We start from the raw sequence: 22,824 nt of genomic DNA, 5'->3' as shown, positions 1-22,824 counted from the left end.
AACACAATTTGCACCCAAGATCTAACTTAAAGAGGTGCTGGATGGGGTGGAGCGGGGGGGGCAGCATTTTAAAAATTCAAGAGACGGTACCCATCTGATTTCGAAGAATTTTTACTATGAATGAGACACAGGAGCGGGACAAAGAATAAATTCATGATAAATATTTCTCGACATTCCACCGGTGTCACCTTTGGGAGAAGCAAAAGGGTATCCTCGCCTCATACAGGAGGCCGTGGGTTGTTCTGAGCATAAATGCTGGTCCCAGGGGAAGAGAGAGAGAATCGGTTAATGGTGGTTTGCAGTGTCATTGGCAGTAAATCTCGAACAACCAGGTCCCCAAAGAGAGTACAAAAAAAACCACAGTTTTTTCCCTATGCAAACAAGCCATTCTAGTAGGTTTCTACTGACAAAGTCCAGGTCTTTTGCAAACTTAATGGGTCTTAGTTTCACTTTGCAAGAGATGTAATTTGCAACAAGGTAATGTTCAATGGGAGGAAAAATCTATCCAGTTTTCAGAAACTTGGCCGCTGAGCCTGGAGAGGACCGGGGAAAAAATATCACTTCTGCAAATTAAAAAAAAATCATCCTGGTGCTTTCCCCATATGTTCCACGGCTCTGCTAAGCCACTGAAGGTTGCAGAGAAAACAACGAGGGTGCAGAGTGAATAATTGCAATAAAACCATGAACCCCAATGAGGTGGAACTTTAAAAGCAAACTGTGCCAAAGCACTAATCATAGTCAGAATTTCTGTTGTCCCGGAACAAAGACATTCTTTTGTCAAAAATGGAGGAAAATAATTGTCTGGTCGCTCATCAGGACTAGTAACCTGATTCTTGTGTTTGGCGTGAGAGAGGGCTGCAGGTTTTACAATCACCCAGAAGATCCACGATGGATAGGAAGCCCCCCCTCTCCAGACACCCCTGCTCCATGACCATGCGGTCATGAGATAAGAGGGGCAAATGAAACCCAAGATCGAAAGAAGAGGGAAGAGGCTGCCAGCTAGAGCCCAGCGTCGTTGTTCTGAGACGGTCGTTCCAGGACGGAGGATCGTGAATCTTGCATCTCAGAGCGCCAGCAAATTGGGGGAATTGAGCGAATCAGAGGAGTGGTCGCCACTGCTGCTGCTACGTCGGTGAGCGGAGGAACAGGGTTCTGGGGGGAAAACCGAACCTGAAGGGCCCTCGGCCTCTCCCGGGGTGGGGTAAGTGAAGACCAAACTGGGCGTGAAGGGGGTGAGAGACGGTGTCGGCATCAAGGTGGGAGTGTGCAGAGCCTCCGGCTCCAGCACGCTGCTGGGGGGCAGAGTGATGCTGGGGGGCACTGGGGCAGCCCGGCGGGCCGCGCTGGGTCCCGGCGGGGATCCCTCCTTGGCCGGAGGCTTGGCGGAGGCAGCCTGCCTGCTGAGGCGGCCGCTTTCCTCTCCCACTCCCGAAGGAGGAGGAGACGCCGGCTCCTTGCGGGCCTTGCAGGCCGGCCGGTGGGCTTCCAGAACCAGCTCCAGGCGTTCCTTTTGCTTCTGCAGCTCCTCGATTTCTTTTCGCAGCCCTGACTGCTCGGCCTCCAGCTGGTCAGTTTCCTGATGGGAAAGGGCAATAAAATAAAATAAAATAAAATACAGTGATGATTCACTAGACGATGGTAATCCGTTCCACTGAAATCGCTGTTTAGCGAAATGATTGTCTAGCGAAAAGCATTTCCCCATTGGAATGCATTGAAACCTGTATAATGCGTTCCAATGGGGAAGAATCGTTGTTGTCTAGCGAAGATCGGCCGTAGGAAAGCCGCTTTGCGAACCGTCGATCAGCTGTTTAAATCGCTGTCTTGCGAAGCTTAGGTCCCGAAAACGCCCGTTTTGCGAGCGTGGAGGGAGCTGTCAAAATCCTCGTCTAGCGAAAATCGGTTTGCGAAGCAGGGACCAAACATTGTCCAGCGAAATTCCCCCATAGGAATCACTCTTTTGCGAATCGCTACAGCGATTGCAAAAAGTCAATGTCTAGCGAAAAAACTGTCATGCGGGGTAACTGTCTAGCGAGGCACCACTGTAAAGAGAGAAGCAGGGTTAAAAGAGAAAAGGGGGAGAGGAGGGGAGCAGAAAGCCGAGATCCGAAGCAGCTAGGGCCACCCTACATCCTTCTGCTGCCTGAAGGAGGAATTTTTAAAAAGACAATAATGCGCCTTCTCGGAGAGCATCTCTCCACTACGCTTCCCAACATCGGCCCGTTGAGGCGATGGCCTCCACCCACCCAATACCTAGGCCGGCTCTTTTCCTGCTAAAATGGGGCTTCCCGGGTGCCCACACAGAGATCTGTCCTCCAACAGAGGGGAACCACTGGAGAGATAGCTCTGTGGTTTAAATCTCTGCTGCCAGAGGTTGAGAGTTCGAATTCCCCCACTGGGCCTCCTTGCCAGGGGCCGGACTCCGTGATCCAGAGGGTCCCTTCCAACTCTGCCGTTCTAAGATGATTATGTATATTTTCCCCCTCGATCTCAAACTGTTCCTTCTCACTACTATTTAAAAATAATAATAATCTCGGAACGGATGGATGCCTTGCAGAAATGTTCTGGTGCACCTCTGGGTGAACTCCGCCAATGAATTTTCTGGCATTGTAAACACTTAATTAACTGCAGTGCACAACATTTTATGCCAAATATATATATATATATTTTCCTCTTAGGTGCTAGCAGCTTAATAAAATATGTAGCAACTTGCCACTTAGTGCAACTGCAAGGTGTGTGTGTGTGTTTGGTTTTTTTTCAATCCAAGAGGACAAGAGTTAAAACCAGACCTTGGAAATAACGCCCAGCATGAATGTGTTAATGGAACCATTACGCCCCGTGTGGAACAAGAAAACAAAGCAACCCAAAGCATCTGTTCTTCTAAAAATAACATTTTTGAGAGCAGCGTCTTACCATTCCTTAGCCCCATGCCGTGACCAAAAATAAATAAATCCAAGAATAAAAATGGGGCACCATGATCAAACAGGCACGCGGCTCATGAAGATGTATGTGGGCCGCCGTCTGCCACAGCTTTTGATAAATAAAACTTTTAAAGCTGCGTAATTCTCCGTGGATTTTGCTGGGGCAGAGTATATATAGCTCAGGAAAGGTCTGCCAAATATATACAGTGGTGCCTCGCTAAACAGTTACCCTGCACGACAGTTTTTTTTTTGCTAGACATTGGCTTTTTGCGATCACTATAGCAATTCGCAAAACAGTGATTCCTATGGGGGAATTTCGCTGGACAATGTTTGGTCCCTGCTTTGCAAACCGATTTTCGCTAGGCGACGATTTTGACAGCTCCCTCTGCGCTCGCAAAACAGGTGTTTTTGGGACCTAAGCTTCACAAGACAGCGATTTAAACAGCTGATTGGCGGTTCGCAAAGCGGCTTTCCTATGGCCGATCTTCGCTAGACAACGACGATTCTTCCCCATTGGAACGCATTAAACAGGTTTCAATGCATTCCAACGGGGAAATGCTTTTCACTAGACGATGATTTCGCTAAAGAGCGATTTCAGTGGAACGGATTATCATCATCCAAATGTATAAATTATATATAAAATTCATTTTATGAAAGGCCCAATCCTGGCGCTTATTTAAGCTTATGGGCATCTCTAGCAAAGGCTAGTCCTGTTCTATCAGCGGGTGGCTTTAGGCCCTCCGATGGTGCTGGACTACAATCCCCATCATTCCCAGCCAATGGCGAAGGATGATAAATAATAACCTTTGAACTGCAGAGCTGGAAACGGACCCTTATGGACCGCTGAGTCATGGAAGCCTACCGGGGGAATTGAACTCGCAACCTCTCGCTCTGCAGCCAGAGACCTCGGCCCCTGAGCTGTCCAGCCGTTCTCTGGGAATGCCAGTCCAATGATAAACGCCAGGTTATCACTTGCCTGGCCCGCTCAGATCAGATTCTGCTTCTCTCTAAACCCATCATCCACAACAGTCCCTCCAGGACACGCGCACTCACCGCTTGCAAGGTGTCCGTGAGTTCTTTCCGCCGATTCCGGCATTTAGCCGCCGCCAGTTTATTCCTCTCCCGCCGCAGACGGCGCCGCTCCTCTTCTTCGGGCGTCAGCTGCGGACGGAGAGACAAGATGGTAAAAAATGGGCAGTAGAATTATTCTCAGCTAATATGAATTAGTTGCATTTATATCCTGATTTCCACCCTTGCCAATGAACGCAAACAAGGAAAGGCATCTGAGCATGTGCAGAGTGCTTCAAAGCCATCACTAAGGGTCATCCAGTTCCCCAATGGGAAGCCTGTAGGCAGGAAATTAGTGTCCTCGCATCCTTTTGTTCATGTTCCGCAGATAGACTGCTTCCAAATCTGGAGGTTCCATTCCTAATTGTCTGGACCGATGAGATAGTAAGAAGACAACTCTAGTCTTCCATCACCACAGCTCAGAAAAACAGTACAATAAACCTTCCAACTCTTCTTCTCCAGCCACTCGGAACGCGGGGATCCCTTCTTCCTAACATGGCCAGGATCATGGGACTTGTAGTCCAAAAAAGCTGTCTCAGGCTCTGATTGGTTCCTGTCCTGGGATGGGAGATTCTTTTTTTAAGAACCTAGGCAGACCCATTTTGGAGACAGCGCGTCAGACTATATGTGCTTTCAGTCTTCTGCAGAAAACCTTAATATCATGGCAATAATTTCCTCCAGATGGTCTTGAACCCCTCTACCTATTTTGGAAACCTAACACAAGCCTGAGATTGTGGCCGTTCTGAGAGCGAAGTCCCAGTTCTCCAGAACGGGAGGCTGTCCGTGTTCCTGGAGGACACCAGAGGGCGCAAGTGCCACAGAAATCCAGTGGCATAATGTTCCACACGCCGGCAGGATTTGGGTACGGCATCTCTAGAAACCGGCCATGGCAGTTCTAAAAGCACCCGCCTTCTCTTCTAGTTTAATCAGCACCGATGAATCGGTGATTATCCGATCATTGATTAATCCAAAATAAAAGCAGTCCCTATTTATATTACAATGATTCTATCGTTTGGTCTCTTGGAGAAGCGTTGCGGCATCCAGACCGGTGAGGGGCAGAAGAAATATCCATCATGTGGGTGCCTGTGCCACCCTGGATCTAGGCCACAGGTTCCTGGTGCATCTTAAATCAGATTTATTATAATACAAGTGGTGCCTTGCTTAACGATTTTAATTGGTTCCAAAAAAAATCATCGCTATGGGAAAACATCACTAAGCGAAACATGGTTTCTCATACAAATGCACTGAAAACCAGATAATCCGTTCCAATGGGAACGGATTGCCGTCCTTAAGCAAAAATTGCCATAGGAAACATCACTAAGCGAAACATGGTTCCCCAATTGAAATGCCTTGAAACCTATTCAATGCATCTCAGTGGGGGGGGAAAATTACAACAAATTGAAAAAGAGTCGGAACAAAGTCAAATTAGTTTAACAAAGGGTTTATTAAGTGCACTTATGATTTCAAGCATTCTAAACATTTTTAAACATTTTTAAATGTATAAAAAACAGCCAACATGAGGCTGTCAGAACCATCGTTAGGCGAAACAGGGGGACCCAAACTGTCATCGCTATGCGAAAATCGCCCATAGGGAACATCGTTAAACGGAGCGCAAGATCGCTCCGAAAAAGTCATCGCTAAGCGAACTCGTCGTTAAATGAAGCGCTCGTTAAGTGAGGCACCACTGTAATCAGATTTATTATTTTGGCCTTTCTGGGCTATAAATCATGTCATTTTTTTCTAGTTACGTGCCATCAAGTTGCCTCCAACCTATGATGCACTCCATGATTTCCAAAATGTCCTGTCCTTAGCAGCCTTTCTGAGCTCTTGCAAACTCAAGCCTGGGGTTTCGTTAAGGAGTCCGTCCATCCCATATTTGGTCGTCCTCGTTTCCTGCTGCCTTTAATCTTCCTCAGCATCGCTGCCTTTCCAGAGAATCTTACGGGCCCAGAGTAAGACAACTTTGGTTTCATCCATTTTTGCTTCGTAGAGAAATGTGGCAATCGAGTCTCGTTCCCACCAGTTGCATCGGACGTGTGAAATCGGCATTTCAGGTCCCTACATAGCGTGCAGCGTCATAAATTTGTGCTATGCCATTTCGCCCTGGCATGACGTTGGCTGTCAAAGGCGGAAGAAGAGCAGAGCAGAAAGTCTGGAAGGATCTACCCAAAGGGTAAGTTTTCAAGCTCGGCCTCATTGCCAGACTGTGTCTCTGCCGTCTAAAAACAAGGAGAATGATGAAGTGCTCCAAGTAACCATGTGGAGTAGGTGGTAAACGTGAAGATCAACTGGTTTTAATTTGGCTTATACTTTCTTGGACTGCTGATTTTTTGCACCCGTTGAAATGTCCGTGAAAGCTTTGGCCAAATAAAACATCTCATTCTTTTAAAGTCCTTTCTCAGGGCATTTAACATCTCCCTGACCCTGCCGTTCACAACCACAACACACAACGATGGCTACTGTGCACAATCCCAGAAATTAGTGCGCCCGTTCATTCCTTTGACGAAGTCTGCTGTAGTCCACCAAAAACCCAGACTAAAAAAAAATATTAGGAAGCGCAGAAATGGATCGCTGAACCAAGAGGCTAAAGGGGCAAGAATTTATGTTATAATTGGTGGAAAGTTAAAAAAAAAAGAAGTCCCGCAGTAAAGGAACAGAAAATGAATAAAAAGCGGGATGTCGTGAATAGGATCTCATCAGAAGAATTATTCCAATATACAAGATTGCTTCTATGTTGAACTTTAGGTTTTTTTTTCTTATTTTTTGCATTTAGATTATCTTTGTTTATTGTTTGACAATTAGAGATTCTTACATTTTATGCTTACTGTTTAAATGGGCATTGTGCTAGATATCTATGTTTTTAACTCTTCTGTTGGAATGAATAAATAAATAGATAGATAAATTAATAAATTTAAAAAAACAGACTGTAATAAAGATTTTAAGGAGGCCACGGGTCCCTTCTGGGTTTTTAAAATCATTTATATTTTCAAAGACCCCTTCACGGTCCTTGATGGCCCATCATCATCCATCCCCACCACCCCTGGCCATGACACTCACGTGCTCCGAATGACGCCTGCGCGGCGTTAAGGTCAGGCCAGCGGTACGGATGACCCGCGGCCGCATTCCGGCGCTGTAGTGCGGACAGTGATAGGGTCGTGGGTAGGGGGGGATCCCCGGAGAGGCGCCCATGATGGTCGGCTGGACCATCCACTGAAGGTTGTGGCTGCTGGTGACGGTGTTGAGGTTGGGGACGAAGCCGCCGGTACCGACGCCGCCGCTGCTCCCAGCCCCGGGATCAAGCTGGAATTTCTGGGAGGAAGAAACAAAGAGGGTTGCAGTCAGGAAAATACACCCAAGCGCATGGCAAATAAATAAATAATGGTGAGCCTGTGCAACTCACTGCCACTGGACACGGTAAGGATGGTGATCAACTTGAGCTGCTCTCCGTGGAGACGGTATACATTCGGAGAAGTCGGGGCCATTTAATCGCGACAGGGTGGCTCTACATCACCTTCAGTACCAGAGGCAGCTTGCTGGCTGGATAGCTCAGTGAGTTAGGTATCGGACTGCAGAGGTTGGGAGTTCGATTCCCCCCACTGGGCCTCCCCACAAAAAACAGCCTAGCTTGTTACCTCACATGACAGTTTTTTCGCTAGACATTGGCTTTTTGCGATCGCTACAGCGATTTGCAAAACAGTGATTCCTATGGGGGAATTTCGCTGGTCAATGTTTGGTCCCTGCTTCGCAAACGAATTTTCGCTAGACAACGATTTCGACAGCTCCCTCTGCGCTCGCAAAACAGGTGTTTTCGGGACCTAAGTTTTGCAAGACAGCAATTTAAACAGCTGATTGGCGGTTCGCAAAGAGGCTTTCCTATGGTCGATCTTCGCTAGACAACGACGATTCTTCCCCATTGGAACGCATTAAACAGGTTTCAATGCGTTCCAATGGGGAAATACTTTTTGCTAGACGATAATTTCGCTAAACAGCGATTTCAGTGGAACGGATTATCATCGTCTAGCGAGGCACCACTGTACCTGGTATCAGACAAGGGTTCCTAAGTCCTTACCAAGTGTGGAATCCCACAGTGATTCCCACAGCTTGCCAGTGGTGTCCACACCACTATTCCTCCCTTGCAGATTGATAACTGACATTATTCACCGCCTGATCGTCTTGTTCCTTAATGGTCACTTTCTCCATGATCCGGATCCTCACCTGGTCACGGGGCCACGGAGAAACGTAACCGCCCTCCAGTCTGAGGAAGTGGAAAGCTGGCATTATAAGCCAGAACACAGAGTCCTGACTCCAGTCCTTTGAAAGAGGCCGGCCACAGAGACGGGCGAAACATTAGGAAGAAAAACCTCTAGAACGTGGCCAAAGAGCCCGGAAAACCCACAACTACCATCGGATCTGAGCCGTGAAAACCTTCGAGAATATACTGGCATTAAAAGAGAGCAGCCTTTACAGTGGACCTGAGTTTTTCGTCTCTCTTTTCTTTCGGTTCTTCCGTGCGATGTGAATGCAATTAATAATAATAATAATAATAATAACAATAATAATAATAATAATAATAATAATAATAATAATAATAATAATAATAATAATAATAATAATAATAATAATAATAACAACAACAACAACAACAACAACAACACAACAACAACAACAACAACAACAACAACAATAATAATAATAATAATAATAATAATAATAATAATGATAATAATGATAATAATAATAATAATAATAATAATAATAATAATAATAATAATAATAATAATAATAATAATAATAATAATAATAATAATAATAATAATAATAATAATAATAATAAAGGAGATGCAGCAGCTGTCAAGATAAGATAGAGCCGTGGGGGGCTCGTGGAGAGGTGGCTGGGTTGGGATGACCTGACCCGCCAGGGGCCGATCTATAGGGAAAGTCTTTCAGTACAAATATCCTTGAGAGGGATTTGAGCTGCCCAAGGAGAGAGAGAAAGGCAATATTTAAAGCTAAAAACAAATAAATATACAAATACTAAAAAACAGGATCAAACAAATGCCGCTGTGGGAAATGGTAAACCAAAAGCAACACTAAAATCGAGAACAACCCCCAAAGCAATAACACCATCAGGTGTCCTCGGCCAGGTACGGCCAAGATGGGGAAGACTTTCCACATGCTCAGAGGCACTGTCGCGCCTGAAGACGAAGCTGCCGCAATGAGAAACTCAAGTTTCCCAAAGTTCAGGATGAGCCGGAGGGACTCTGCGACTCCATCTCCCATCATGCTTGGGCCAGATGACAAAGGCTGGTGGGGACCGGAGTCCACCAGCTTCTGGGGAACCACGATTTCCCGACTCCTGGGTTATGGGGGAATTGAACTGGGCAGATGGTCTGATACTCTTAAACCCCGAGATATGTAATTGGATCAAAGGTAATGCCTTGCCCTCTGAATGATTCGCACCCGCTGCCCTTTCCACACCTAATGACCTACTTTGGCCCTGTTGGCCCCTGCCCTCCTCTCCCCGGGCATCGTGGCACGCCCGCGGGGAGTCACACCCTGGCCCTTTGCGTGGAGTGCTGCCGTCATTTCACCCTCCTCACGCTGGGCGAGGCCGCCGGAGCAACGTGGGATCGCCCTCCCCAGCGGGCTGACACATCCTACCTGCGGCCAGGTGAGGGAGGGGCCTTGGGAACGCCTAGAAATGGACCCAGGACGCCTGGGTTCTCTGCCAGGGCGAGAAGGATCGGAGCCGAGTCCCTAAATCCATACCATCACCGACCGTGTGTGTGTGTAAAGGTGCAATCATCAGAGTTATATCTAATTTTTTAAAAATTATATGTACACCTCCCCATACGCAACCACCACACTGCTGATGGGAGGAGATAAAGGCCATGAGGTCCTCGTACACCATCGGAGGTCAAGGGTGGGGAATATTTTTATAAGAAAGAAAGAAAGAAAGAAAGAAAGAAAGAAAGAAAGAAAGAAAGAAAGAAAGAAAGAAAGAAAGAAAGAAAGAAAGAAAGAAAGAAAGAAAGAAAAAGGAGACTGTTTTGGTCCATAAAGGAGGAGAGGGGACTGTTTGCGTTACGCAAAACAAATCGTCCGAAAATCCATGCGGATTTGACTAAAAAGTCAAAATTAAAGAAAATTTGGGTGGGTGGGGGAGTGTAAAGAGAAAGCTGCCTGATACGGCACCCCCCCGAGGGGGTGTCGGCCATCGAAATCTCCCCACTAAAAATTGCAGTTTTACCATTTTAAGAGAGGAGACAGGGGAAAAGGTGTAAAACAGGCATTTACTCTACGGGGTGGGCAGTTTAGAAGATGCCATGCAGATGAGAAGAAATCCAGAAAAAACTAAGATTGTGTGGTTTAAATGCCCCACACTCTGAAGGGTGTGAGTCATGGGGGGGTTTTTTCCAGAAACAGAAGGCGCCCTGGAAAATAGACATGGCAGAGGTCTCTAGATGACGGTTTTTTTTGGCCCTCCAGATGTTTGGGACTACAGCTTCCATAATCCCCGGCTCTCGGGTCAAAGCTCCAAACCTCTCTGTGGCCAAAATTTCACTAGCTTATCCCTCTCCCCCCCCCCATTCTGAATCAGTAAGCCGTGCTATTACGTTCATACCCGGGTGATTCATACAGGATGTGTCTGTCAACAGTTGTGAGCCACCGTGCCTCGAACGAGCCTCCATGCTTGAGGGCAGTCTACCTGAGGACCAGAGGCTGACGACGTACCGGCAAGGCGGGCTTTCAGAGCGTAGAAGGGCGGGCTTGGCCGTGGGCCACAGGTTGGCCCCCTCCAGGCAATCAGAGGGTCTCCAGTGGGGGTACCCAATGATGATGGGCCGCTGACAAGATCTGGACAGCCATGAATTGAAGATGATCAAAGGGAGGGTTGGTTCTCCCCTCGTCTAGAAAGTTTTTTTTTTCATTTGACAGAAAGCGGGAGAAGCCTCTGTAAGCCGGCATCTTGATTGGGGTAAGAGGAAAAAATACCCTTTTCCCCCCATAATTTTTTTCTATTTCTTTTCCCTTCTTTTTTGTGACTTTAAAAAAAATCTGGGGCTTGGGGAGGTTCTCTTCGGTTTGTGGTGCCATTTGGAGCGACTCGAGAGAATCTGTGCAGTAACAGCGCTTAAGAGTCCTCAGTTGGGATTGGGAAAATCAAGGTTCTAGTCCCAACTGATTATGAAACTCAAAGGGTCACTTTATTTGTATACAGTGGCGCCTCGCTAGACAGTTACCCCGCATGACAGTTTTTTCGCTAGACACTGACTTTTTGCAATCGCTATAGCGATTCGCAAAAGAGTGATTCCTATGGGGGAATTTCGCTGGACAATGTTTGGTCCCTGCTTCGCAAACCGATTTTCGCTACATGATGATTTTGACAGCTCCCTCCGTGCTCGCAAAATGGGTGTTTTCGGGACCTAGGCTTCACAAGACAGCTATTTAAACAGCTGATCGGCGGTTTGCAAAGCGGCTTTCCTATGGCCGATCTTCGCTAGACAACGACAATTCTTCCCCATTGGAACGCATTAAACAGGTTTCAATGCATTCCAATGGGGAAAATGTTTTTTGCTAGACGATGATTTTGCTAAAGAGCGATTTAAGTGGAATGGATTATCATCATCTAGCGAGGCACCACTGTATATACATCTTTCCTTCAGTAAGTTCAAGGGGCTCTGCATGGCCTTTTGCTTCCTGCCAACAAACCTGTGGGATCAACCAGGCCGAGTCCTTTCCTGACTCACCAGGGACTTGAAACATGGTTGCTTGACCCTCCTATGGAACAATGATTCTCTTTGGTCCAGTTTCTCTTTCTCTCTCTCTCTCTCTGACTGTCCCCTATCACAGGATCGCCGGGAGGATGAAGTGAGCAGATGACCAGCATAAACACTGCTTTGACAACGATCAAATATTCAGCAATAAAATAAAATTGATGGCATAAATGCATGCAATTTCACAGGGAAGCTGGGAAGAGGTCAAATCTCATATCAGCCACGGCCCTGTTGCTCATCGGCCTGGCTGCCATCCCCATCATCCTCAGGCTCTCCGATCCATGGTTCAACAGAGCCTTAGAGCTAGCCTTTCCCAAACCCCAAGACCCTCTAACTCCTCTGCCTGAAGGCCCGCCTTGCAGGGCTGTTCGGCGCACCCGTGAGCATGCCACATTCGATGCTCTTTGCTGGATATCCAAAGCCTCTCACGCCTCCCCATGGCCAGCCCATGCCCACGCCGCTGCCTGCTTGCAAAGCACATCGAGGGCGGGTTTTTTCCCCTGGGAGGTGGCCCTTTTCCCAGGTATATTTCGCAAGCCGCCAGGAGGGAACTGGCTGCGAAATCAAAACCTCCCCAGTGCCCTCGAAACTGGATCCGAGGAAGGAGGACCGGGAGAGGGCGAGGGAGGGGCCCCTTCTGTCTGCGGAGAGGGTGACTTGATCGGACGGCGTGTTCTTGATGAGTCACCTTGCAATGAAACAGCACAAGATGACACAGCATTTAAAAAAAAAAGCCCGGCCTCTCCCATCCTGCCCGGGCAAAAAGGCCAGGGTGGCAGAGAGGAGGTACGTACAACCCTCTCCACGCCAATGTACACATTCCCAAGACCTTTCCGATACAGGAATTATTCCCCGGAATACCCAGCGCAAGACAGTGGAGAAAGGGATCAACTACGATTCAGAGAGACCCGGGTTTGAATCTCACCCACCCAGCCATGGATGCTCACTTGGAGAGGTGGAAGTGGTATATAATATATGATATAATAATACTTGTGTGCTGTCAGATCAATTCATGATGATCCTTTCCAGGGTTTTTCAGGTATGGAAGACATAGAAGTGGTTTCCCATTCCTCTTTTTTTTGGGGGGGGGGAACATCCTGGGACTGTGCAGCTTGCCCAAAGCTATCCAGGCTGGCTCTGCTTTCCGTAGGCACCGTGGGGGAATCGAACCCCCAACTTCTGCCTCTCGAGACTTAAACCACCAAGCTATCCAGCCAGCTTTGAACTCCTTTATGTATAGTATCTCATTAAGGCCAATCTAAGTGGGTTCCACCTTGAAGGCACATCACAACATCCACCATTTCCAAATACCCCAGAATCTCTCTTTTCTTCTTTTTTTTAAAAAACTGTTTCCTCCCCTCCTCTTTCTTTAGCAGAATCTTTGCAGAGCTTCAAAAAAAATTTATTTTCTGGGATCTTAGCCATGCTGGTTCAGGGGGTTTGGGGCTATGTAGTCTAAGAACATAAGTTTTAGCTGTATTTATTTATTGTTCTTGTTCCATTGGGTTGTTATGATTTCATCACATATTGTAAGCCACTCAGAGAGTGGTAATGCTCATGGGGCGGTATATAAATATAAATATAAATATAAATATAAATATAAATATAAAGATTAGATGGATGGATGGATGGATGGATGGATGGATGGATGGATGGATGGATGGATGGACGGATAGACGGATAGACGGATAGACGGATAGACGGATAGACGGATAGACGGATAGACGGATAGACAGATAGACAGATAGACAGATAGACAGATAGACAGATAGACAGATAGACAGATAGATAGATAGATAGATAGATAGATAGATAGATAGATAGATAGATAGATAGATAGATAGATAGATAGATAGATAGATAGATAGATAGATAGGAAGGAAGGAAGGAAGGAAGGAAGGAAGGAAGGAAGGAAGGAAGGAAGGAAGGAAGGAAGGAAGGAAGGAAGGAAGGAAGGAAGGAAGGAAAAGTGATGATGGAGGGAGGGAGGGAAGGATGGGGTGGTGCATATATTTCCCTCTCTCTGAATATATGTGGTTTGTTTTCAGCCCATGTCCTTTAGATAAGGCTGGGAAGAACAATGAATTTGGATTTGGGGCAGAAGCAGGAAATCTGAATGGATACACTTTATTTGAAACTGATTTTAAAAAGCGGGGGGCACATCTCCTCCATTTTGTGCCAACCTGTTACGGTCCCAGCTATGAGACAGAAATCCCCTACTTGCTTAGCCATGACTCACAGCAGGAACCCTTCTTCTTCCGGAATCTTTTCCAAAAAACAAAACAAAAAATCAACATATGGAATTCATTGCCACGAGGAGTTACTGGGACTAGAACATATTCAAAGAGGTGTGTCATCCTCTGTTAGAGTTGAACCTCCATGTTTAGGGGCAGTGTGGCTCTAGATGGGTTAGACTGCAACCTCCATGAGGTCTAGCACCCCACCCTGTGCTCTCCGATGGCCACAGGATCTGAGTGGAGAATGGGCATGGCGTCCAACCCCCTTCCACCAGCTATCAAGCCACGACAACCCTCATTTCCCCTGGCCTAAAAATCCCTATGGAATCTAAAAGCTGTGTGTGTGTGAGAGAGAGAAATTGCGTCTAATGTGCTGATGTTTTTCTTCTCCGCATCAAAGACCCCAATAATTAGAGGGGAGCAGATTTGTAGGTTCAGGAATGCTGGGGACTGTAGTCCCTAAACACAAACGCCCACATGGCTGCCAATAATTATTATGGGGAGCAATCATTATTATGACGCCCTCCTCATCCTGTTTTTATAACAGATCTGGGCAAAAGGACAAATTGCGTGGAAACCCTACTACTATGAGATTTGGGGTTTTTTAGAAGTACATTTTCCAAGATCTGGCTTTTCTCTCTTCTCCACTCCCCAAACTTCTCTCCCCACCTCTGCTCCTGGACCTCTAAGAGGAGAACCGAACTGTACCCGCAGAGTTGGGGGCTGTTCGGCCCTTGTGCAACCTGCATCCAGGCTAAATGGATCATCACTCCACAGAAAACCCGGGCCAAATCCTCCAGATCCACACATCCCATTTCTTCAGGGGAATAGAACGCTAACCTAGGCCACCAAACGGCTATTGCATTCTTTAGGGCAAAGCACCGAGGCGGTTCAAGTGGAATCAAAAGTGTTATAAGTGTGAAGTGTAGACATGTTGTTTAGAATCATCCTCTCTCCTGCAGGGTTGCATGCCCTCTTCGTCTACCCAGAAGCTGGACTTTTATGTTCTGAAACACACACACACCCCACAGTGGAAGGTAGTAAGTCTCGCCCAAGGGCACCGTAAGGGATCCAGACCAAACCCAGGACACGCGTGGCAGTTTACTCACGCGTATCTCTCACTCACAGGCAACTTTCAGGTCAAAAAAGTCAAAACTGATACCTAAATCTGCTTTTTCCCTGCTTCCCTTGGAATCCATTCTGCCTTTTGTGACCTGTCTCTTTAGATGACAGATAAAGTTTTTTTTAAAGAGAATTTAAACTGCCTTAACAGCCTTTCTGGCTTCATAACCGGAGAAAAACCGAACAACAAACGGCACCGATGAGTAAGAAAAGTTCCACAGGCAAAAAAGGGGAGGTTTTTTCACTACCTTTTTGAGACCAAAACAGGCCCTATTAATCACACCAGTGGAAAGGAATTCAAATACCACTGAACTTAGCACAGCCACTAATCTGCCCTAGGTAAGGAAAAGGGTTCTTTGAGCCTGAAGCCAGGTAAAATTTGAACCCAAGACTCTCTTTAAGAGGAACAATGTTGTCTCTAATAGTTTCTGACCTATATCGCCTAGAGTGGTCATATTGACCAGATAGGCGGGATATAAATAGAATAGGTGGGTAGGTGGGTAGGTGGGTAGGTAGGTAGGTAGGTAGGTAGATAGATAGATAGATAGATAGATAGATAGATAGATAGATAGATAGATAGATAGATAGATAGATAGATAGATAGATAGATAGATAGATAGATAGATAGATAGATAGATAGATAGATAGATAGATAGATAGATAGATAGATAGATAGATAGATAGATAGATAGATAGATAGGAAGGAAGGAAGGAAGGAAGGAAGGAAGGAAGGAAGGAAGGAAGGAAGGAAGGAAAAGTGATGATGGAGGGAGGGATAAAAATATGTCCTCCCGGTTGTCAAAACTTTCCTCCCGAAAGAGACTCGAGTCTAGAACAAAAGCCCAGAAAAGTAAAAAAAAAATGGGAAAAAAATTAGCCAGAATTTCGCTTCTTCTGCCCATCGGCAGACACGTGTGTGTGTGTCTGGGGGGGGGGGGCAAGCATCCGTGCGTTGTCGCTCCTCTGATCCGTCCGGAGAGGCGACCCGTTAAAAAAGGAGAAGAGTCCGTGGCGCATGTACAAAGTGCGGGAGAAACCAAGAGGCGGCTTACCTGCTGCTGCGGTTGTTGCTGCGGTCCCGGGCGCAAAGGGGAGGCCGGATCCTGTAAACGGGGTCGAGGCAGCCCGGGAGCGCGTGGCCTTCCCCGGCCGAAATCCTTGAACATCTCTGCCTGGGCTCAGCCCCGCGAATGGCTCTCCCAGGTTTCTGAATGAACGCTTTCAATGGAATTTTTTTTTTGAAATTTATGAATGGGAATCTCCTGGGCCACTCTATCTGGACTCTAAAAAGAGGGGGGGGAAAGGGATCTGAAAGCTCTCCTCGTAGGAAAATGGTAACTCCCTCCCCCAGCGATCAGGGCCTGGGGGCTCAACGCCTCAAAACAGTGCAGGATGAAACCCCTCCTGTTTCAAAGAGAAGAGCTCTTAATTGGGCAACGAAAAGTTCCAAAGGAGCCCCCCCGCGGCCGTGCCGCACTTGGTATGGTCCGAAGGGTGTGAGTCAGGGCGTGACGTAGATGCCCTTAAATGGCCTGATTTCTTCCTGTCCGGCGCGCTTAAGAAAGGATTCCCTCCGAGCGGCCTTTTCGGATGCCGGATTTCTTTTTAAAATAATTATCTCCCGTGGCTCGGATTTTCTTTCTTTTCCCCCCTAGCTGCCTCGGTAGTCTCCCGTTTTGAACCCCGCTAGAAAAGGGCCTGGCACTCTGTACATGCTCAAAGGCACCGTTTTCTTCAAGGATCATCTCCAAGGCTAAATCTGGATTTTTTTTGGGGGGGGGAGGGCAATTCTCGGTCCGAGATTTCGCCCCAGGACATTTTCGGTCCTGGCAAACTTCTGACCAAGCGTTTCCTTGCAAAAAAATAAAATAAAAATAAAAATAAAGCAGGAAAGAAATCGCGCGATCCTCTCCCGGCCACCCGTTCCTCCTCGGCACGCGCTCACCCTGCCGGGCCTGATCCTGCCGGGCCTCTGGGTATTTTTTCACGGGGGGTGACTCAACCTCCCGTGGGCCGCTTCGCCGGGAAATCCCCGATTTTTCCCCCCACTGGGAAGCGAGCCAGGTCTTCAACCCTAGAAGAGAGAAGCGCTCTTACGCATTCTGGCTTCTGGGGCGGGGAGGAAGGCGTGACCCCCACTTTCTCCCTAGAGCTGAAAAATGTGGGACTCGCACGCAGGCGAGGATTCACAAGACGGGATTCCCCTTCTTGCAACCAAGATTCGAGTTGACTCCGATTTCGCCCAGGTTCGCTCCAAGCGAAGTCCATCCTCCCCCCCACCTCGTGGGGGGTCACCGAACAAACAGGGGATCATGGGCCCGGGAAGGTGGGGAGTGGGTCGGTGGGGGGGCGTCATCCCCCAGCTACTGAACCTGTTGAACTTCTAGATCCCCAGCCAGTGCCTGAAGCAAGGAACACAATTCCACCTTATTCTGCCAGTGTGACACGTCAAGGACCTCCCAGTCTCTGTCGCCAACTTTGGTTTCTGGGACTACAGTTCCCATCCTCCCCAAACATCGCCACGTTGGCTGGGGCTGATGGGAGTTGAAGCCCACCAGCAACTGGAGGGCTGTAGCTGTCCTGTAGCTGTGCTGGTCAGTGTTAGTTGGGGGGGCAAGCCCCATGGAGTCTGATAAGGCCCTATCCTGCTCATCTTTTTTGTCCTAGGGACAGTGAATGGGTGAGACCCACTCTGGAGCCCAAGGAAGAAGGGTTTTCTCAAAAAAAAAAAAAAACCCCTTGCAATTTTTGGTTCTTTGTATTGCCAATAAAAGATATCTCCCCCCTCTTACATTACTCAAAGAGGGGAGGGCCTGTTCCTTTTACTGTATCTGAATTTTTTTAAACCTCACGTTATTGCCATCCGAGTGGTGAAGACATGTTCCCATTCTCTTGATTCTATAAGAACAAACAGAGGGGGAAAAATTGACGTCCCGCCAACTTCAATAGGTACCCCTGTTCCTTGCAAGAACAGAGGCCTGCTTGCCCTAGGAACATTAAAAATGGGGAGCTGCTAAACGAATAGAGGATACAACCCCAATTCAGCACTTAAATGGTTAAAAAAAGAGAGAGACAGAGATTAGAAATCAGACTTTTAAGAAAGAGTCAAGAAGAGCTTAAACCTTTGGACCTGGAAGGAAAAAAACAATCTGCCACTTTCTCTCTCAATTCTGGCCCAATTCTCAAATGATCAAAAATGAAACTTAAAGGGAAACGTCGGCGCATAGGAAGCCAGCGCTGGAAAGCCGGAAGGCACTTTCTGTGAAACAGAAGTGTGCGCAAAGGAACCGCTTGGATATGTGGTTGGACTCCAACTCCCATTATCCCCTGCTAATGTGGTTGGGGTCAATGGAAATTGTAGTCCAGTAGTACCTAGAGGTATCTAGAGCAGTGGTCCCCAATCTTGGGCCTCCAGATGTTCTTGGACTTCAACTCCCAGAAATCCTGGCCAGCAGAGGTGGTGGTGAAGGCTTCTGGGAGTTGTAGTCTAAGAACATCTGGAGGCCCAAGGTTGGGGACCACTGATCTACAGGACAGGATGGAGTGATGGACTAGGACTCAGGAGGCCTGGGTAAAACCACTCCTTACCTTAAAACCCTATTAAGTTGGTTATGACTTAATGGCGCATAACGAGTACCTAGAAGGTTGTGGGGTTCCCATCCTCACAGCGGGAAACATCTCAATCTATGTGCTAGCTCAGTTATCATTGATTGATTGATGACAACTATAACCTTCCTTTCCTCTAAAGGGGCATACACACCTTCTTCTCCTCCCTCCTTTTCACTTCACAACAGCGCTGTGATGTAGACCGGGCCACTGAGCTTCCATTCCCCCAGCTCTCCGAAGCGTAAAGCTCCTCGATTTCAGAAATCGAGTTGTTTATGGCCACTCGATTCCCAGTGGAACCCTCTGAAAGTTGCCGTTGGGTTTGTGAGGCAGAGGGTGCTTAATCCCATTGCGTCAACCGGGCAAACCAAGGCAGAACATTTAAAAAAGGGGGAAAACACAGAAAAAATATCTTTGAACCCACGTCAAATACTAACAATTATAAGGCACGACTTTCTCCCGCATAGAAAGGCTAGTCTTCCGAGCCTGGGAATACAACTCTTCCACTACTTGAAGTTTCTAAACCCAAGACAGAGGGAAATCCTCCCCTTGCTTTTGGATCTCCAAGAGGTTAACAACAGCAGCAGCAACAACTTAAAAAAAAAAAAACTTCTTCGCCTGAGATCCGGACAGGATGTGAGCCACCCAGAGAGAACTTCGGTGACTCACCTTGGAGGAAAAGGCAAAGTGGGGGGGGGGGGAAGAGTCAGCCTTCCCGCCCTTTCAGGCTTGTCCCCAAACGCCTACGAACCTTGGGCAGAAAAGGTAGGCTGTGGGTTCGGGTTCAGGGATTATCTGGAACGGCTTGGGCACACCTGGGCAGGTGTGGTGGAACAGCGCTCCACAGAACAAATCAGATTTCCTATTCCTATTCCAGTTCTAGCGGCAGAACGATCAGAAACGGATGCTTCAACATCTGTTTTCATACACTTGTCTACCCCCCCCCAAAAGATGATGTTCCTTGGGTGGCCACCACGAAGCCCATCAGCAGGATAGGATCCTGCTTGGATCCCCCCTGGGAACTCTGCTGCCTCTGATACTGGATACGAAGCTGAGATAGTTTCAAGACCCTAACTCTACATGTTTCTGTATTTTAGCTGGCAGGCGTTGGTATATCTGGTGGCAGGGAGTTCCGCCGTCGACGCACAAACAGTGTTCTTTTTATAAGTCGTGCTGAATCCCTCACACGGTTCAGATGTTCAACAATCCCCCCATTCTAGAGAGAAGACCCTTGCCTTCTTCACACTGTACGACACTACAATTTTTGCCCAGCCCTTGCTCATATTTTTTTTTAAAAGCTAAAAAGCCCCTGATGTTGAGTACCTTTATAGAGGATTTGCTCTCTAGCACCTTGATCCTCTGGCTTCCATCGCCAGGCATACAATATCTTTTTTTTAAAAGCTGTGGTCATCCTATATTCTCCACCAATCCTTTGGGAAGGGGACCCCGAATACATGTGCGAATAGTGGGATATTTTTAAACTTTCCTTGAGAAAGGCTCTAAGGACGCCTTCTGTTATTCCCACGAAACAGGCAGACAGCAAATCAGAAAGACATTACAGTGGTGCCTCGCTAGACAATTACCCCGCATGATCATTTTTTTCGCTAGACATTGACTTTTTGCGATCGCTATAGCGATTCGCAAAACAGTGATTCCTATGGGAGAATTTCGCCAGACAATGTTTGGTCCCTGCTTCACAAACCGATTTTCGCTAGACGACGATTTTGACAGCTCCCTCCCCACTTGCAAAACAGGTGTTTTCGGGACCTAAGCTTCGCAAGACAGCGATTTAAACAGCTGATCGGCGGTTCGCAAAGCGGCTTTCCTATGGCCGATCTCCGCTAGACAACGACGATTCTTCCCCATTGGAACACATTAAACAGGGTTCAATGCATTCCAATGGGGAAATGCTTTTCGCTAGACGATGATTTTGCTAAACAGCAATTTCAGTGGAATGGATTATCATCGTCTAGCGAGGCACCACTGTATTAAGAAGAGAAAGCAAAGCTGCATGACCTGGCCCTTTTCCCCCTTTGTTGGCCGGCCGGCAGCCATACCGGTGCCGTGGCTAGCAGAAGGCAAGGCGACAGGCCTCGCACGTGGAACCCAGACAGACAAGCAAGAAGGTTTTGGCCAAGCCTCAAAATGAGAGCAGCCGAGGGACCCCGGCCAGCAAAGAGCTGGCAGGCGGTGTGAAGTTTCTCTTATGCTTCTCAGATGATTCACCCTTCCTCTTCCTCCAAGAGGCGACTCACTCACGTTTAAAGGATGTCCTCTGGATCGTGGCCAAGGCCTCCCTGACACACACATATTTCTTTCTCATGCCACACTCCAAGGAAATTGGGAGAAAAAAAAAAGAGATTTGGGGCAAGGAGTCGGAGAAAGGGCAGCTGAAAAAGGGGAAGAGCGCCTTTAAAAATCCGGCACTCGGTGAAATCTGATTTCCCCCCCCCATGGAGAACAAGGCTTATGTGCTCATTATTTACAATCACCTCTCTCTCCCCTGCCCTAGATCTAGAGATTTTGGGACAGGCTATGATGAATAAAAATAGCGTTTAGCCTGTTTGACATCCAACAAAATGGATACAACTCCCCGACTTAGTAAAGCAAAATCAGGATCATAAGCCCTGGGTGCACAGTTGTGTTTTAACCTGGCATCGCAAGGAAGGCAAATACTGCTGGTCAATGGGCTACTTATGGGAGGGGAGGGGGGATGCATAGTGGAGCAAGCTAAAGGAGTGCAAAAATTTGCTTTCGGACTACAACTCCCAGCATCCTGGGAATGACGGGTGATGTAGATTCTCCAGAAGGCCCATAGAAGAAATCTCTGTCGGTCTCTCCTGCACCAGAGGCCAAGGGGAAACTGACCCATCCCACGGTTTACGAAAATACTTGGACGCAGTACGAATGTTTTGGAAGCAAAGAAAGAATCGGATCCCGTTCCAGTAGCAGTCAAACCAAACTTCTTGGCTCATTCTCCTTCTTTCCCTCCCTCGATTGGTCTACCTTACTGGGTTGTTGTATGAACTTGTAGTTGTTGTTGTTTTTTTCCTGGCAGGATTTCTAATAGGCGGGATGGCGACGCAAAGAGGACAGGGGGAAGTTCCAGGGTATTGTTTATGTGTGTAGCCCTTAAGAGTGCCAGATGGAGCGCTCCCCGGTCCCCTGGGGCCGGCCACACTCTTCCTCCGTGCTGCCTGCCTTGCAAGACCGTTGTGTGGGTGGAAGGCGAGAGGAGAAAAAGGTCACACAGACCACATGGAGGTCACAAATGGAAAGGGGCTAGTAAGTAAATAATAGGAGGAATCAGCCCCTTTCGGCCAGGGAAGTTGCCCTCCGGCTGAATGGGGGCCGTGCCCTTCGAAATGCCCCCATTTTTCTCTCTCCCCCCCTCCGCCCCATACTTAACCCCCAAGGCGGCTGTTTATGACTCACCTTCTCGTCCTGGCTCATCATCCGTCCCGGGCCAGCTCCGTTCTGGATCCATGAATCACCCAAATTTTGGTGTCAGGATGGCTGGCCGCCCGTTCCTTCCCTCCTTCCTTGGCTCCCCACAGATCACCCACTTAGGGACTGGGGGGGGGGATGGGCAGGGGGGGAAAACAGGTGAGTCAATGTGGCCCCTATCCGGACCCCTCTCAGTGAAGCAGTGCCCCCCCCCATATTCCTCCTCTCCAAATTTCCCTCCACCACTTCTACAACCCAGTCCCTTCCTTACCTACCCATACTATATGCGTCAAGTTCTGGGTTCAAGTTCTCTCCCAGTGCCTTTCCCCCATCCCATTCATCTCTGTTGTTGGGGAAAGCACTCTGTCCATGCTCAGCGTCACCTTTCTTAGCCCCGGCTCTGTCACGAATAGAAATGCAGGGTGGATCAGAAGTCCCCACGGAAGGGAACCCAGGTGACCCAGTAGTAAGGAAGATGGGACCTGGAGTCCAAAACACTGGGCAGGCAGAATGTTCCCCCCCCTCCCATCCTGGACTCGCATCCGTACCTACGTGAGCTCTCTCACGTAGGTGGATACAGACGTGTGGTGTTTGGATGGCAAATCCCATCTGCTTGGGGGAGCCTTGGAACTGTGGTTGGTTGCTGGC

The 22,824-nt window shown here is 47.8% G+C and overlaps 1 protein-coding gene across 1 annotated transcript; it reads right to left on the bottom strand.

The window, feature by feature from the left end:
• Positions 1-95: 95 nt before the first annotated feature.
• On the bottom strand, positions 96-17,003 carry FOSL1 (FOS like 1, AP-1 transcription factor subunit). The gene is made up of 4 exons (XM_072984012.2): positions 16,176-17,003; positions 7,044-7,295; positions 3,972-4,079; positions 96-1,576 (listed from the first exon to the last, which is right to left on the bottom strand). The coding sequence occupies exons 1-4, from the start codon at positions 16,287-16,289 to the stop codon at positions 1,064-1,066; spliced, it is 987 nt and encodes a 328-aa protein (XP_072840113.2). The 5' UTR covers positions 16,290-17,003; the 3' UTR covers positions 96-1,063.
• Positions 17,004-22,824: the final 5,821 nt, after the last annotated feature.

The sequence above is a fragment of the Pogona vitticeps genome, chromosome 15 (genome assembly GCF_051106095.1).
Source record: "Pogona vitticeps strain Pit_001003342236 chromosome 15, PviZW2.1, whole genome shotgun sequence".
NCBI lineage: Eukaryota > Metazoa > Chordata > Lepidosauria > Squamata > Agamidae > Pogona > Pogona vitticeps.
The sequence above is the reverse complement of the archived record's forward strand: the minus strand, read 5'-3'. Positions and strand labels throughout refer to the sequence as shown.

Bases quoted from the DNA above. Each gene is read 5' to 3' on its own strand.
- FOSL1 (XM_072984012.2), bottom strand. From the start codon at position 16,289: ATGTTCAAGGATTTCGGCCGGGGAAGGCCACGCGCTCCCGGGCTGCCT. The intron at 7,296-16,175 runs GTAAGCCGCCTC...TCTTCCTCCCAG, and splicing joins AGCAACAACCGCAGCAGCAG to AAATTCCAGCTTGATCCCGG. The intron at 1,577-3,971 runs GTGAGTGCGCGT...CTTTCCCATCAG, and splicing joins TCACGGACACCTTGCAAGCG to GAAACTGACCAGCTGGAGGC.